This window comes from Plectropomus leopardus, chromosome 16, assembly GCF_008729295.1.
Source record: "Plectropomus leopardus isolate mb chromosome 16, YSFRI_Pleo_2.0, whole genome shotgun sequence".
Classification (NCBI taxonomy): Eukaryota; Metazoa; Chordata; class Actinopteri; order Perciformes; family Serranidae; genus Plectropomus; species Plectropomus leopardus.
This window is the reverse complement of record NC_056478.1, coordinates 17,956,070-17,974,290: the sequence shown is the minus strand read 5'-3', so window position 1 is coordinate 17,974,290 and position 18,221 is coordinate 17,956,070. Positions and strand designations below refer to the sequence as shown.

General features: G+C 37.0%; 1 protein-coding gene across 1 annotated transcript; it reads right to left on the bottom strand.

The window, feature by feature from the left end:
* Nucleotides 1–381: 381 nt before the first annotated feature.
* Nucleotides 382–8,903, bottom strand: LOC121955994 (cytosolic 5'-nucleotidase 1A-like). Its single transcript, XM_042504096.1, has 6 exons — nt 8,705–8,903; nt 8,406–8,573; nt 5,734–5,863; nt 5,436–5,558; nt 3,813–3,997; nt 382–2,512 (listed from the first exon to the last, which is right to left on the bottom strand). Exons 1-6 carry the CDS (start codon nt 8,816–8,818, stop codon nt 2,147–2,149), a joined length of 1,086 nt encoding a protein of 361 aa, XP_042360030.1. The 5' UTR covers nt 8,819–8,903; the 3' UTR covers nt 382–2,146.
* Nucleotides 8,904–18,221: the final 9,318 nt, after the last annotated feature.

Below are 18,221 nucleotides of genomic sequence, written 5' to 3'. Positions count from 1 at the left end.
CTATCTTTTCCAGTAATTTGCCCCCCATCTCATTCTTTTGGAGACTGTGTTTAGACAGTATACACAAAAAGTATGGCTTCTGTGGCTGTCCCTCTTCTTTGTAAAATCCCACTCTGGTTAAACAGGAGCGCCCTCTTGTGGTTTCTTGTATCACCTACATGTAAGATGAGAGTCAACCTCCATCAGGTGCACAGACACTGAGGGACACTGGGGTCTGATGACAGGGCAGATCTGCCTGAAGATAAGCTGCTAAAGTTTGACCTCAGCTGGTTTACTTTCACAAGGAAAGTGACTCATGGCCAAACACGAGCCAGCAGGGCAAACTATCAGTGTTTAAAGCACCGAGGTGGACAATTACAGCTTAACAGCGCCATCTACTGCTGAGATGTAAGAAGATCAGAGTTATTTTATTGAAAGTATCAAAACAACAATGTAAAGGCAAAAGTCCTAAACTCAAAATTAAAAATTAAATATGTTTTTACCAGCAAAAAGTTATGTTGTGACTGATAAATTATTTAAAAAATACATTATTAGATTGTTGCATTAATATGCATTTAGTGTTGGAACTGGTGGAGGCAGAGCTAGCTTTTTTATATACGATTTGTTAGTCCAGTGTTAGTCCATGTTATTTATGTATTTATTTGCCTTTCTGGGTTCAAAAAGTTATTTTTATGAAACTATAACTATATATATATGACGTTTAGAGGGGAAATCATTATTTGGAGGAACTGCCAACAACTCATAACTGTCTACAGCCTAACAAGGGGCCGCAACTAAACCTGCTTTTAAAAGTTGTTTTTTTTTAAACATGACTTTAATGAAGCATATTTTATAAGCTCATTGTTTGTTTCTTTTTTTAAGTAAAATATTTCAGTTATCAAATTAAAATACTGGATCTAAAAACTACAATATTCCCCTCTCAAATGTGGTGGAGTAGTTATAAAGCACCATAAAACTGTACTTAATTACTTGAGTAAATGTACTTAATTAGTCTTTACCACTGAAGACTAACAGCCACAGCGGCTCCTCCCCATTCCATTATTTTACTCCCTCTGCACATAACACACTCAGCACCGCAGCTGATGAGATTAAAGGCACAGGACAGATAGAAATCAGAGGAGCATAAAACAGTAAAATGATTGCAGACATCATATTACTGTACACAAGTATTATCAGTGCAAAACATCACACGATCTGCCACAGCGAAATATTACCAGACCTGATATGAACATTTACAAACAAGTGTAACGGTATAACTCCTCGGTGGTGCTTAGTGATGAAAACATTTACATTACAGTTTTGCAATGTGAAATACATAAAATGCAATCTGCAAACATACACAGAATATGCAGTCAGTCTTTTGTGAAAAAGTACAGAAAAGTGTAGTTACAGTGTTTGTATCCTACAGAACATGAGTATAAAACTCTGTGTAAGTTTATAAAGGTTGTGCACATAAACAGCAAGGACAGTAACAAAGAAAGACAGCATCAGTGTTCCCTGTAAGCCAGACATTTTGCCCTTACTAATGTCCCTTAAAACTAAAAGCTGATATTAAATGTGCAAAAGCAATACCAGACACCAAAAATGTTGGAAATTTTTTAAATCAATTGTCAATCTTTACCCAGCTAGTGATGTTTAAGTCTATTAAGTAGCCAAAAAAAAACTACTACAGCAGGTACATTTTCCCATCTTGGTCATACTGAATACACCAAAAACCAATAGTCAAAGATAAATAAAACAAACATGTTTACTGTATAAAACTGCAAAGAAAGTTGCATAAAGTTAAACAGGTAGACAGATTGCTCTGTTTAAAGGCACCAATAGCTAATAAATCTGGTGTTTCTCTTCCTAAATGGCATTCGGTGAAATAGTGTATGGCACCTAGTGTAACTCTTACTTTGAAAATACATTCCACCACTCATCAATATCCCCTTATCCTAAAGAAAAACAGGATTTTTTTTTTTCATTTTTTATAAAACCTGAAACAGTAGGAAACTTTAGAATCCATTGCAAATTATTTTCCTAAATTCTCTAAAAATTGCTTTTTTAAAAAAAACATGTTTTACAAAATGTTGTATTTTATTTTGGAGCAACTCTCTTAATTTGCAGAACATAGTGGCTACTACATATTTGAAACATTTTTAGGTTACTCCTTTTTTTCAGGCTGCTCGATGAGTTTTCCCCTGTTGTACTTCTGTCCGATCCCATAGGGTACGTGTGCAGATATGGTGCCCAGCTCCTTGGCCCCCTCGATGTGGAACATCTGGTCGTCAAAGTAAATGTGCGGTTTGATTTTCTGCAGCAGGGGCCCTTTAGGAGCCCCGGCCAGGAAGAGAGCCTCATCAATCTCCAGGCCCCAGCTGCGGAGAGTCTTCAGGACGCGAGCCCCAGAGCTGGCAGCACTGCGGGCCGTCACCAGGTATGTTCGGATGGGGCAGTTCAGGCGCTCATTCTTGGCGTAAAATTTTCTCTGGAGCTTCCCCAGAGCCTCCAGGAAGCACTTCAAGGGACCCTGAGAGAAAGATAAAAAGTACCAAAGTCACTTACAATATTTCAAAGGGACGGGGGGACGGATAAATAAAGGGAAGAGGAACTAAATGCACACGCACACACATGCACACACAAAAATGTTCTTTTTGGTAGGAAAATCTCAGAGGACTATCCGCCACATTGCAGGCCAAATGTTTGCACTAAAATAGTCATATAATACAAACGATGCTGAGAGTCTCCAGTGCATTTCGGTGTCATTTGTGGGCACGCTGCTCTGCTTCTCTTCTCCTGTCAGTTTTGATGTGTGACGTGCACACACACACACTTAAAAATACTGTACATGCACAAGGTCACAATATGACAAAAATAATGCCTGAGTTGATTTAAAACTCAGTTAGAGCCAGCAGAGAGGGCTCCTGAAGCCTGCAGAAATTCCCCGGAGCCTAGTTTGTTGTTGTAACAGCTAGTAGATTTGATGAACTCTTTTGTTCAGTTTGTTTGCTTCCTATCATCATTAATTTCTTTGTATTTTGCTAAATCATGCATTATTATTTTTCGCCAAGGAGGTTATGTTTTCGGTTTGGTTTGTTTATTTGCTTGTCAGCAGGATAACAGAAAAACACGTCAGATTTCATGAAATTTGGTGGGAAGGTGTAGCGTGGGCCAAGGAAGAACTGGAGAGACTTGAAGCAGCTACAAATAATTTTTCACTTTGTTAACTGTCACATCTGTTACTTGTATGTGCAAATGAAATGAAAACACACAAACAGTAACACTCCCACCTTTGATGTGTAAAAGCAGTAGGTTTCTCCTTTAAACTATTACTCAAAAAAAAAACATTGCAAAGGATTTGCAGCTACATTCATCCATTAACAGGCTATTCATAATAGACGAGTCCCAACATTTTCTATTCATTTTGAGTATCTATGAGTTTGTTCTTGTTAAAGTTGAAAAGCTTCTGAAACAGTAATTCAGTCGTAACAGCAAAATTAAACTTACAATGAAACTCAGATCAAGAAATTTCTTCCGGAGGATAAATGGCGGATGGAAACACAGTTTACAGATCTGAATGAAGAAGTAACTGAGAAGAAAATTCTCAACAATTTAATTAACTAATAATTAAATCAATTAATTAATTGACATAATGTTTCTGTGTAGCTGCGATTAGAGAGATAGGATCAGCACTGGAAATCAGAACTGCCTTATAAACATGAAGATTGATATAAAGCTTTTTTTTTTAATTTATGAAGACATATAGATTATTCTGGATATATAATCTGCACACATTGACGTTTAAGTGCACAGAAACTGCAGTCAATTACCTGAGCGAGAGGTTTGTTCTCAAACTGCTTCTCGTGCTCAAAGAAGGTGTCCAGGCCATGTTTCTTCACAATGATCTCCGACTCGTCTGAGAAGAGGACGGCGTCGCCATCAAACGCAACTTTCAGCTCAGTGTCGCTCAACTCGTTCTCTTTTTCAGGCATAAACATCGTGGCTGCAGCGATACCTGAGGGAGGGGAGGGTTGGTAGAAAATATGCTTCAGGATGTGCATCCATCATATGTTTTGCGGAGGAAATGTTACCTCATAGCTGCTTTCAACTTTCTGTTTTATTAACAGTGTTTTAAAACTGCCACTGCTTGTTAGCTTTGATTACAGACGCCTCTGTCTGTCAATGACTAGATTCAGATCTGATATTATTATCTACTAGGGATGATTAAACACTGCACCCTCACAAGTCGGCCTCAGAAATACTATTCAGTCAAACTTGTTATTGAAATTATTATTATTTAATTACTGTACTAAATGAAATGATATATTAATACATATTGGGATTACTGATTTTTTTCTGCTATGCAATTGCTTCACCCAATGAAAGTGTTGTTATAATAAACAGGCACATTTTTTAAAGATTTTTTGTTGACTATTATTTACAATGGTAAGTTGTTATCATTTGTGTGAGATAATGTGCAACGCATTCAGCAGCCTTTAAAATACTATTTGGTTAATGAAAAAAAAAAAAGATTAATGATCTTGAAAGGCTCTTATACACAATATGTTTTTTGGACAGTATTTAACCTGAAAGTTTGAATTCTGCTCAATTTTGACTGTTTTATGAATGTTTTATTCCTTAAACTTTTTGACTAGTCTAAGTTAAAACCTCGATTAAACATCAGGGAAATTAATTGTTAGTAACATCCCTAATATCTACGCAATTCAGCTAAATTCTGAAAAAGTCTTGTTTTCTACCAAAAACAGAAAAAACTGCACTGTTTGAGATTCAACTGTGGTTGTAACACAGAAGTCTTAACATTGCTAATAGACTGTTAATATGGTTGCTCATAGAAAGGACAAGTCCGAAATTAAATTTTCAAGATTTGTTATTGTGAAAATAGAATCTAACATACTATGCTCCTGTAATGACAGGTTGTCCCTAAAATGTTATGAACAAAAAAATTCCCATCACACCTTCAAATACCTACCAAAAGTCAACAACCCAAAAGATATTCCATTTAAAATGATGTATAATACTATGTATACGTGATAAAAAAAAAAAACGATAAAAGCAGCAAATCTTCACATTTAAGAAGCTACAACCTGGAAATGTTTATCAATTCATCTTGATTGGCGACTTTAAAACTATGACAATGAAAAATTTCTGTTTAATAACTGATCTCAGAATTACATTTGACTGTCGGCGTTTCATATCTGTTTATTTTGTGTTTATATGGACGACAGGGAGCCATAAAATCACAAACTGTCTTCAACAATCTTCTCGCTGCACAGCGTGGGGCCGAGGTTTCCCTCAACAGTGTGAATGAGTCACACACAAAGTCAACATGCAAGTGTGTAAATATCAGTGAAGTACAAACACGTCTGGAGGCTGCTGACTCATGGTTTGTGTGATAGAAATCTGGGTTATAGTCCATCAGCAGCATCACTTACCTTCCTCTATGGCCTCTGTGACTTTCTCTGAGTCCTTGGAGAGGTATAGGTTCGTCATGTACGCCTTCAGGTAGCCGATAGGACTTTTCCCTCCGGTCATACAGAATCTCTCTATGGTCAAATCTGAAAGTATAAAAACAAGGTGGAGATGTGTGAAGAAAGAAAGTTCATTCTAATAACACTATAACAGCTCCAGCGCTTCATTGTAAGACTGAGTGTTGATTATTCCTGTTGCTGCAGCCGGCGAGCCGCCAATGCGCTTAACAATCAACAATATCTTGTTCACGACTCAGCGTACCATAGTGATTAATGCTGTTTATGAGGCGCACTCCAACTTGGGCATGGTTGTTAGTCATTAAGACGATGTCAAACAGCTCCTCACTGTCTGGGTAGAGCTGCCTCAGTCGAGCGTTGACATTCATCAGTGCCTGTGTGAGAGGACGGACAGTTTTACATCAAAAGCCAGGGCATTGCTTCAGAGCGTTCGACATCAGGTTACAACACAAATATTACAACATTTTGAACCCCAGCGTTCTTTCAGATAAGCTTTTAAAAAGAGATCATGAAGGCATTAACACAAGAGCGAAACAAAGAAGTGTGCTTTATAAACCATAAAGGCCAGTTCCCAGTTAATCAGGGTGGTTTTTACATGTTTTTATGGATGTATCTACAGGTATCAGACACTTAAATTAAAATACAAATGTAACATAAACATATCTGGCAAAATATGTAGTACATCGTAACTGTAAAAAATCATCATCAAGTTGGATCCAAATAGCTAAAATCAACCCAGTTTATTACAATGGCCCTGCAAAAAAAAACTACTGATAATGTTTTATTGTTTTAAAGAGGTGTTTTAATCTAATTTTAGGCTTATTTTGGAGGCTATAGTGTAATGTGTGATGTCACATTATACTGAGATGTGTTTCTGATAAATTGTCTACGTTGTTTATATGAAGTTTTAACAACACCTATTGAAAACAGTTTGAATAAAAACTAAACATTTTAAACTATGAGTGCAGGATTTACTACAGGGCTGTTTTATTACAGTCCATTAGTTTCCCTTGATGTTGCTAATAAACTGGCAAGTGAGTGTTTATTCACAATTTAAAGAAACTAAAACTTCTATAGGACTAAGCAATATGGATATTTGGTCAATATTTTTTGACCAAACGTCTTAGTGTCTTAATATGGATATTAAGACGATATTCTATGTTTGGCTATTGGTGCTTTCATAAAATATTTACAGTGAGATTTTTGATAAATAACCATCAGTTATGTGAGTATAATGACTAATTGGGTAAAGGCAAAATACACAACAGCTATAACAGTCCGGAAAATGTAGAAAATCACATAACTTTACTGTGATGCAGCCTTCAAAACTAAGAAAAGACAATACTTATGATATTATAAATAACATATCACAATATCAATAAAATAGCAATATATTGCCCTGCCCTAAACTTCCAAATTGGTTATTAAATCAACAGCAAAAATGTCTCATTATGGGCTGAAATTGAAGCATTTCTGCCATAAATACACTAATAGTAGAGGAAAAAGGACCAATGGTGTAATGGAAATAATTTACACGCTCCAGTAAGTCACTGGTCACTTAATCTTCAACATCCAGGCAGGTTTACGTTTGGAGGAAACCAAACAATGCCTCAAACCCACAGTGTCTGTTGCCAGCTGTGGTAGCAGGTCCGTGTCCTTTGTGATTGATTGGTTGTTGCATAACAGCAGAGAAATACAAGATCATTTTACAATAGCAGGCTGTAATCACTCTCCTCTTGATGTTCCTCTATTACACGTTGTTAAACACATTCAAGGGCGGTCTGATGAACACCCGCCGTGCACAATCACTGGCTCTGAACTTCAATCAACCTTTACGGAAAGTTGAACAGTAATGCTGGAATTTCTTTCTGGTGGCGGGTGTCACTGCATGTATGAGCAGTTTTGACGGCAAAGAGGAACTTTAAAGGGAGAGTTCAGGTTTTCTGAAGTGGAGTTGTAGTACAAAAAAATTATCTGAAAACTTATTTAAAAAAAAAACCCCTAAAAGTAAAGAAAAAGTAAGTTAAAAAAAACAAAGAAATTACCTGGGGAAAGTGCATAAACAAATTATAACAATTGTGTAACCTAATTTCAAACATTTAGATATGATATTTATAATCTAATTTTTCCTGAGCTTTTATCTTATTCCCTTGACATTTTTTCCTAGTTTTTTTTATATTTACTTATTTATTTTTTAATCTACTTATTTCTTGCAATTTGTGGAACATTTCTTACCAAGTTGCATTGCCTTTTTTTCCCATATTTTGAGAAAGAAAAAAATCGTAACCATTTGCTCAGGGTTCAAGGATTTAAATACATGTGATAGGCGTCTGAAAGCAGCACTAGAAAAGTATCTATCTATTCTTTTGTTGTTTGGGTTTTTTATATGTGCTATTGCTTTTTTCGCTTTTGTTGTTTGCTTCTTGGTGTTTTTTTTTCTTTTCTTTTTCTTTTGTTCCTTGTTAGTTCTTGCTGGCTTTTTGAAAGAGCATGATGGGTTGGCTAAGCTGCGAACTATTGTGCTGTCTGATTTTCAATTGTACTTGTAGAAAACAATACAATTTGAAAAAAACAAAAAAGAAACCTAACAACACAGTTGTGTCTTTGGTTCATGTACTCACTTACATTTAAAAAAAAGTTTTCTGATTGTACTTAATCTTACGGTGACAAAATCCTTAATACCTGCTTTTGGGCTACATGCCTTATTGAGGTGTGGACCTGATAAAACTCGAGATGTCTTTGCAGGGTTTTAAACTCTAACGTATTAATGACCACTGCCTGTTTCTTGCAAATCAAGTTTTTCCTGGTGTGGAAAAATTCAACAGAAAGGTGAAGCAATGCATTTAAAACACCACGCCCTGCAAACATCCTGCACAGACTTGCAGTGGGTCGAAGTTACCGGGGCTTTAGGCCTACCTTGACGAAAGGGAAAGCAGCTCCTGGCTTCAGGGGCTCGTTTTCATGCTCCACCTGATAAGCCACGTATTTCTCCACTCCCTGGTCTTCATAAATCTTCCTCTCTGCCACCATGTTGAAGAGGGTGCGAGAGGAGACGGCGATGGTGACAGCATGACGAGGCTTGGGCTGAGAAAGAAGGGGGAAAACATGCAATAGCTAACTTGATTGGACTTCAAAAGTCACAAATAGTATCCAAGAACTTATGTGAACCAAATGCACAAGCGCGTGTACTTTAAACTTTTCAGGAGCATACTTACAGGTCTCGGTTTGTTTGTTTTGAGGTTGTCAAAAAAGGCTTTGGCCGCAGCCCAGTCGTTTTCCTCCGCGCTGTCTTCAGTTTGAGCTGACTCGGTTGGTTTGATTTCACTCATTTTGTTTTATAAAAAATCTTTGATTGATACTAAATCGTAACAAACTCCGGTTGAATGCGAGGTACCTGCAGCTTGCAAACTTTGCGGAAATGTATTTTTTTTAAAAATGGCAGTGGGTGTGTCTTCTGGCAGTGACGTAAGCAGATCTGAGCATCACTTGCATTTGGTTGGCTGAGGCTGGACTCCCCTGTACGCATCATAGACTGTATATAAAGAATATTACTATTATATAAATATACTAATATATATTTATAATATCTTTATATAGGCTACACTATATGGTACACATACCTCTGTGTACTTTTGGTTTGGAATAGTTTTTTTTTGTACTTGGCAGTTGTGGATGGATTATTTGAAAGCCACACTTTCAAAGTACATATATCTTGCCAGAAAATAACTTTGGTAGAAGTTCATGTCACCTACAAGAATACTACCTGAGTAAAAGTCTTACTGTACACTATAATATCTGAAATATAATATAAATATAATATAATATATTTACTATAGATATTTCAAACATGTAAAACAAACAAACATAAAAGATGAATATAAAACAATATGACATTAACAAAAATGGTGATAATCTATACTCAATAAATAGATTTAAATAAGCAACAAGAAATTGCATCTTACATGTAGAAGTAGGAGGAAGTAGCTATAAACGTATAATTTCCTACCCCCATTTCAGCTAATCAGTTAATTCATTTCTGATCTTCATCTGCAACATCTATATAGAATAAAAAAAAAAAAAAAAAAAAAATATGATATCAAACGTACTTATGGTCTGAAAGTAAATGCACAAGTAAATGCTGTTTATAAAAAAGCAAACAGTCGAAATTTTAAACGTAAAAATTACGTTTATTTCTGCACACCACCTTAAAATGGAGCATATAATACACTTGAAGAAAAGCAAGGTCTTTTTTTTCAACTATTCACTTTTTATAGATCAACATCCAATTATCTTTTTCTAGTTATCCGTGCATTTTTCTGTCTTTGCGCTGCTGCAAAAACTTATTTTAGGGATCAATTGAAAAAATACTCACAATACTTATTCTACAAGGCCTAGCAATAATAACAACAACAGTCTCACGTAATCGTACGTTTTTAAATATCGTGTATTTAATATCAGCATCTTACACACAGTGCCCCTGTTACTGAATGCTTATACAATCTCTCTCTCTCACACACACACACACACATACACACACACACACACACACACACACACACACACACACACCGTCCACTGGCACATGAATGACCTCCCTCCTCCATCACACCCCCCCACAGTTGGTAGAGTCCGGGACGGAGCATCATGGCGATTGACGGTAAGTACTGGGTTTCAGGTGTCCTGCGGGACTCGCGTGAAACTTTCCTCGGGACAGAATGAGAACACTGCTTTAAAAAAATCACATTATGTTTCCAGAAGTCTGTTATTTTTAAGCAGTTTCTGTGTTTTGAATCCCGCCGTGAGTACCGCAGTGCTCCGGAGCTGGGACAGCTGATGCTGAAGTGCGGACACCCGCGCTGATGCAGGAATGTTGTGATCCCTGCATGGGATGCGCGCGTGCTCTCAGCCGCGTGAAGTGATGCTAAAGTGGACACAGATATGGATAATCCCGGTGCGTTGTTGGACCGAGTCATGTTTGCTATATATTCGTTTCTGTGACAGCGATTGCACGTCAAAATATTTTAAATATTTATTTTGGGGCTTTAACCGAAAATCAAAGCGGGCTGCTGATGCTACATCACATGACAACTACTTTGTTTTGCCCCTGTTACAGAACTACATCATCTGGCGGATGAATAGGTTGTAATGTTATCGATCTAAAAACAAATAACGATTTCAGTTTGAAAACCAGCTTATTGTTACTAAATAACCGTTATTTATTTTATGGATGCACGTCACGTGCTGTTGATGTTGTCCCTGAGCTTCATGGGTAATGTGTACAACGACGAAGGATGAGTGTCTCCGCAAGGTTTTAGTGAAAGTGACCGGAGCACATGACACCGAGCAGCGACCATTAAAAAAAAAGGATGCAGTCAGCGAAGAGTAGGCGCGTGCCTTGCCCTGTCCCGTCATAGGGTTCTTATTGTCTCACGTGCAGGCATGCGTGCAGCAGGGTTTGTTGATACCGACCGTGACACCTGAGAGAGGGAGAGAGGGTATGTTTTCATACAGACATATCAGCAGTGACTCACCGGTGGTACTGGGAATACGCTATATCTGCAGTTCTCATTTTATGCACTCAAACACTCAATAGCCTATTTTAAATTTTATGCAGTGTATATATAGGCCAATATATAAACAGAAGGCAGAAGGGCTAGCCACAATGATGTTGCATTTCAGAGTTAGACAACATGGGATTTTATTTTTCTTTAAGCCAATGAGTGGGCTAAGTATAAGTGCCAGAGTTCATTTTTGGAAGAATCACAGCCGAATAGATTTTCCTTTAAACTGATTTAATTTGTTTACTGGCTTCTTATAAAACCAGAGTTTTCAAAACAAAACAAAAAAAAAAATCAGCAATAAAAAAAAAAGACAGAGGTAGGGGAGACTGGGGTTGGTTGGCACACTTTTTACCCTCTGCCATATTTCTCTTGCATAATTTGTGTAAGAATATTCCAACAGCCAATGAAAGATCAGGGTTTTTAAATGAATATATTTTAATGTACACAAAATTATTTTAAAATGAGGTAATTTCCAGACTGGCACTGCACGTCAATATAACATCAAAAAGACACTGACCTCTCAATGTCTCACTGCGGATACATTTTCGTTAGAAAGAAAATCAGGTTGACGATATTTCAAACGTTGATCAATGTTCTACTTTCACATTGTGTGGATGTTAACATTATGACATTTTGTAGACGTTTGGTTTTCATTGTCTGTGCAGCACAACTAAATGATGTTATTCTACAAAAAGATGATGTTGGAATGAAACATTTGGAAGTTGTTGGATTTTGGTTACTTGACAGTACAACTTAAAATCCAAAAAATATCAACCTCATCTGTTGTCAATAATTTACATCCTGACATTGAATTTTGGTCACGCGACATGACAACATAAACCCAATCAAATATCAACTTCTTACAATGTTGGTGGTCAGCTCAGTTGTTAGTAGAGTCACGTTGTGCATCGGGTTGGTAGGTACAAATTTAATTCAATAGAGAACCAGTAAACATGAGCAGTTAATCGAATTTTTGCCCTTTTTTTTAAAACCAAACAGAATTTTTAAAGCAGATTTTCTGTAGGAATATATAATTACTTCTGCCACTAACTACTCAAAATGATGATAATAATAAAAACCTTCTCTTTAAATGTTCAAAATGGTTTTTATCTCTCAAAATATAGCTACAGTTCCAACTGTTAATGTTACATTTGGTCAACACGTGTGGCGATCATCCCCAACATCAGTATGCCAACCAATTCTGCTTACATTTGACCCAACATTGTGATGAAATTATATTACTTATCACTTATTACTTATCACAAAATTCAAACCTCTCTTAAAATGTTGCTGTTTTATTTGTCTATTAACCAAAAGACATTTTTATTATTAAATCTATGTTATATTTTTATGTTTGTCACCCTCAAAGGGACACAAAATAGCTGTATGAAACCAACCCTGTTGTTGCAGTTTCAAGCTTTCGGTTTTTACTTTAAAACTATCATCACAAACAAATGCGATACACAACTTGTTCTGTAAACCAGTGTTACTCCAAAAATCAGTGCAAATGCAGTGTTACTTTATAACCATCAGTGAATGGTCCTAAATATCAGTGGATCTCCAGGATTCCTATAGTAAATCTGGTCAAATCTCTAAGGACCAATCGCCTGCTGTAAGAGCAGCCTGACTTATTTTGTACATTTTTCCCAGCATGTTAAGACTAAAAAATAAGAAGACACTGAAAGTCTCTTCTCCTATTCCTGTAAAAAGCCCCACCTTTTATTTTAAGGATGTCAGTGATCAGTGTATTACTGGTTGCTACATTTTGGCAAAGGCTTTGTCCCAACAGAGAGATTGTCCAGCATTAAGTGAATTGGTCTGGAGAGTGTCTGGCAGAAGACAAGTCGAGCTTTCTCTTCGCTCCGGCTTTGAATCGTCACCTCAGACCACTTTCAGCATCCAATCCCTGTTGTGTGGGAAGTGATACAACAACTCCATGGATTATTTGCTTAAATTTTATGAGTGGAGGTCAGGGGAGTTTGTTTCTCAGGATCAAGAGGCTGAAACAGTTTTGTAATTTAGACCCAAATTTGGACAGACGGAGAGCTGAGATATGCTTCTGCGGCACTGTAGATACCTGAATCATTAAATATTGGGGTGTTGAGCCAAGCGAGATGATGTGTGAATGTATGTGTGTACGTGCAGAAGCCTGTGGGTGTGTGAATGTATGTGAGAGTGATACAAGTGTCAGTATCCTTTGTTAAATTAAGCCTCAGGGGGATTGTGAAGGAAATTGAAGAGAGAAAATAGAAACATATATTCCGATAATGTTAAGAAAAGATTAATTTGTAATAATTAGGTGAAACATACTTTAACTGATGATATACAAGCCATCATATCAGTTAAAACATTGAGTTTACAGAGGTCGTGACCTCTATTGTTTCAATCTGGGAATTTAATGTTTCTTAGCAACCAGAGGAGAGTTTGCATTACACATAAAGTGGGCATTTTATAGGATGATTTAAGCCCTTTATAATGAAACCTCTTTCCTTTTAGACCGATAAATACATAAATAAAGGATTCAGTATTTCCTCATCTGAAAGAGCATTTATCACTGAATTATCACTGAAATATTACTTTAGACCTTATGAAAGATGCATTAAAGTAATTATCACTGCATTTAAATTGAATAATTTATCACATTAATGTGCTTTAGCACAGTTTCGACCCATTTAGAGAGATGTATTTAAATTTATTCCATTGAAACGGGAGTTATTGCTGCTTTGGATATGGTTTCAGATGGTTTAGTGTATTTTTTTATTTTTTAGAGTTGTTTTCAGCTCTTTACCCATATATGGACATAATATTCTAAAGGAAAAACTTTTTTTTTTTTGGAAAATGGAAGCTTATTTGCTTTCTGTGCAGAGAGTTGGATGAAAAGATGAGGGGATGAGGTTTTTCTGTTGTCTGACTCAGAGGATTCCGTCGCCAAAAACGTCAATGGGATTTTTGCACTGAAATATGGATTATAAATAAACCTAACAAGTGAACACAATTTTTATGATTTTGAAAAATAAATGAGTGTGATATTTATTGACGTGTCTTATGTCGTAGAACAAAACATGAAAGTCTCTAAACCACAGACCTTATTTCAGGCATCTAACCAAAAAAAAAACATTTAAAAAGTGCGAAACTCGTTTCCGGGTTTCAGTGCTGTCAGTGCTGTTTTATTACAACATAGGCTTATTTACATCACATTATGTAAATATTTAGCCCACAACTTGATCTTTATTTCTATACCTAAATAAGTGGCATTGTTGTTAAAAACTACAACCGTTTTTAAAGCATTTACCACGTTACGCTGTGTTTTAGCTCTGCGGCCTTTGCATCACTGTAAGATGCAGAGGGGGCGTGACAATTCATCAGTAATCGGGATCAAGGAGATCAATGATCCTTTATGGTATTACATCCACGCAAATATATGAGAAGAACGAAATTAAGCACTCAGGTCTCGGTGATCATCAAGTGATGACATTATAACAAATAAACTCTGAGTCAGCAAATAACCAAATAAAGCAAAGGTAAAAAAAAAAAAAAAAAAGATATACCTACAAATAGGGGTCAACCGGTATTGAATTTCCAGGGCCGATACTGATTATTAGTAGTTAATGAGACTGATAACCAATATTTGGAACTGATATGCATTTACAATAACAATGAAAAATAAATAAAATCGTCAATATTTAGAATTTAGAATAACTCCAACACAAAAAATGGTTTAAATGCATTTAGCAAATGTTTAAACTGAAACTTTCAACATCATATGCAGCAAGTTTCCTAAATTAAAAAATGGCTCCCTGAGGTTTAATAAAGTAAAACGTCCTCCCATGCTTTCTTTGCACTTTTTAATTGATTGATTTGATCAGCAATCATTAAAATAAAACACAGATACAGATAATCATGCCAAATATTGGCCCCAAGGCCGATAATCTGTCGACCCTTACCTACGAGCACCTCTAAAGCTCAATAATTAACCCAGAAAGAAATGGTCCACTTTGGATTCTGTATGCTTGTAGGGAAGCTGCTTCCAGTCTTTGAGTTAGGAACATTATATTCCAAACCTCCCTATTATGGCCAATTAAGTTAACATGATGTTCACAATTAACAATATGATTGTGATTTTTTTTCTCAGTTGTTTTCTGCTGATTACTTTCATATTTGCTGCCACCAGCTTGCCTAGCCTGTGGCCTGAACATATGTCTCTACAGGGTAATGTTTATAACCTCTGACTTAACATCTCTCTCTCTTTCTCCCAGGAGGGGGGAGGAACTGTGGTGTTCACGAGCTCATCTGTGCCAGAAGAGGTAAGGCCACGTTACAGCCGAGCACTGCACTTGTGTGTCTGCATTAGCATAAAAGTGTTTTTTTTTTTTTTTTATGTGTGTGTGTGTGTTTGTTTTCATCCTGAGCATAATGGCGTTTGCGCTTGGCTGTACTCCACTGCATCAATTTAAAGCACAAAAATTGCTACATCCAAATATCTCAACCTCCCATGTTCATGTGAATTTTCACAGAAGTTTGGCGTTTGGAAAAGTGTCTCTATGTAGACTTCAGAAAGCATAATGTCTGCGTGTGAATTATGCATGGCATATCAAGTTTTGGTTCACTTCAGCAAAAGAAGGCAGCTGTGTGTTCATGATTTATTCAGCAGCGCAGAGGTTTTTGTTTCGTATCTGAAGTCCATGTGTAAGCAACATTTCCAGATTGCCTACCTACTTTTTAAACAAGCATGCCCTACAAACTACAGCTGAGTTAAGTGCATGCGCTGGCCTAAAGGCTCAAAAATGGGATGAATTATCACATGAATAAATTAATGATGAGGATATTTGACATAACGTGACAGAATAATTAGTTCCTCTTGTTTTTATGTCGCAAAAAACATTTAGTCTAAATGAGTTTCTCTGAGGTTATTATTCATTTGCTGTTTACACATTGGATGGTTCAGTGGTTGCATTTTCATGTTTGTTAGTCAGCTCGCTGGAGTCATTACCTGGGAGAAAAAAAACAGAGGCAGATTGAATCCTGAGGCTCAGTTCAGAGTCATGAGTTCAGCCTCAGTTCACACGCAGTAAAAAACAGATTTATTCGGTTATGTTTTCTTGTTTATTCTGTTGAGACACACACTCAGAGGATGGGATAGGGTGAAAAGGGGTCAGACGGGGGGGGGGGAAGAGACAGAAACTTTAATCTGTTACTATGAGAAATATGACTGGTGTTATTTAAGAAAAAATGATGGCGGGGCGAGCAGTTTAAAGGCCGGTCTGCACCAATTTCCAGTGTGCATTGACAGAGGCATCAGGTTACCTCAGGTGTCTAAATTATTCAGCTGTCGTTGACATTTACAGAGCACCGCCATGTATGAAGTGTCCTCAAACCGCGGGCCACACGGCCATAAGCTGATCATTTTGGCTGCCGCGCCTGATGGCTGCAGAGGTCATTCTGGCACAATCAACACAACTGTCTGCAGTGAGAGTTGATACGCACGCCTGTCAAGTGCTGGCCCGCACTAAGTGTAAGGGATTTATTACACGTCGGCTTACTTCACAGCAGGACAACTTTGTTTTTCCCCTCGTCTCAGATCATTTGCTATCTATAGCACCACTGATAGTGCTTTTTGGGAACAGCTGGCGTTAAAGAGGATATTCATTTAGAGAAGGTAAGCCTCTGTCGCCACATCGCCTCTCTTATCTCTCGCCTTCTTCTCTTGCCATTCTTAGGAATTTAGCATTCATCACTTTGGCAGTCTGCAGCAGCACTAGTTGTCAGGCTGCAGTGGTCTCTGCCTGTTGCCATGGTGAAACAAGTATGTCCATAAGTTCAGTGTGTAGCAGAGAGGGTTTGAGAAACTATGCCTCTGTTTTTCTCTCCCTCTCTTAAGTTATCGCTCTTAGGGCGAGACCAGTTTTTACACTGTTGACCAATTTGGTTTCTGAAATGAGCACCTGCTACAACATCTAGGCTGCTTCATCAGACGCATTCACCTGAAATGCACCATTATCTTATTTCTTACTACTAAATTATTATAATTGGACTGCATTTAACACATACTATGATAATCGATTAGTCTGCCACATATTTTCTCAACTGATTCATTGACTGTCAATAAAATGAGACAAGATAAATTCACAACAAAATACAAATAAGATCAAATAAAAAATAAAATATAGAATGGATATACACTCTTTACACCTTTCAATTGTACAAATATTGTGTATCCATGATTGATAGTTGCACAGGATAACTGTAATATTTTGCTCAGAAAATACACAAAAATCTGTACAATACAAAAAATGTATTTTTTACCATATATTATCTACAGATTTTTTTTACAAGATTAATTTAAATTTGTATGTATTTTTTTATTTATTTTTATGTGTTTACTGTGTGAAGTTACTTTAATTTTCAGATTTTATTACATTGACTTTTGCACTTTTTACATTGCATGATGTGATGATGTGTTGACATATTCTACAGTCTATATTTTATATTTTTTTGCAAAGGTATTTCTTTGTGTGACTGTTAAGGGGTTAACTAGCTTGGTCGCTTCGAGCTAAGTGGGCATGTTTTAGCGATCAGGTTTTGATCATCCACCTCAGTTTCACCCACACTCCACCTCCATGCACATTTTTTGATTTTTCGGATTAGCTGGGAGATAAAACTAATTTATAGTGGGGCACTCAACATTTTTGAAGAATGTTGTTCAACTGAAATTAAAGAGGAGCACAACATTTTCAATTCATCTGCAAAATGTTTAATTCGCCTCCATGGTGCCTAAAGACCCACTGCATTTTTGTAAGGTCAGAGTTTATTTAGTGAAGCATAATGTGCGCAGACAGCGGTTTACTACCACACAACTATCCCACTGTATGCGTTTTTTGTAACAGTTTACTGTGGCTTTAAACTGGACCCAAGAGCAGGAACACAGCACAAGGAGAAAAGAGCAGAAATTAGTTTATTGTGGAGTTTTTGCAGGTGGATGCATCTGGCAGATTGAAGTAAGGCTGAAGTTAAAGTAGAGAAGAGGCTCAAGTTAAAGTAACTGAGGTGTGGCTGCAGCTGGGAAGCTGTGTGGATTTATGTGTGTGGTTTGTAGGCAAAGAAGCAGCGTGGCTTACGGCACATGTGGTGAGAGGCTGGGCAGCATGTAGCTGAGGCACTGGAGTTCGGAGGA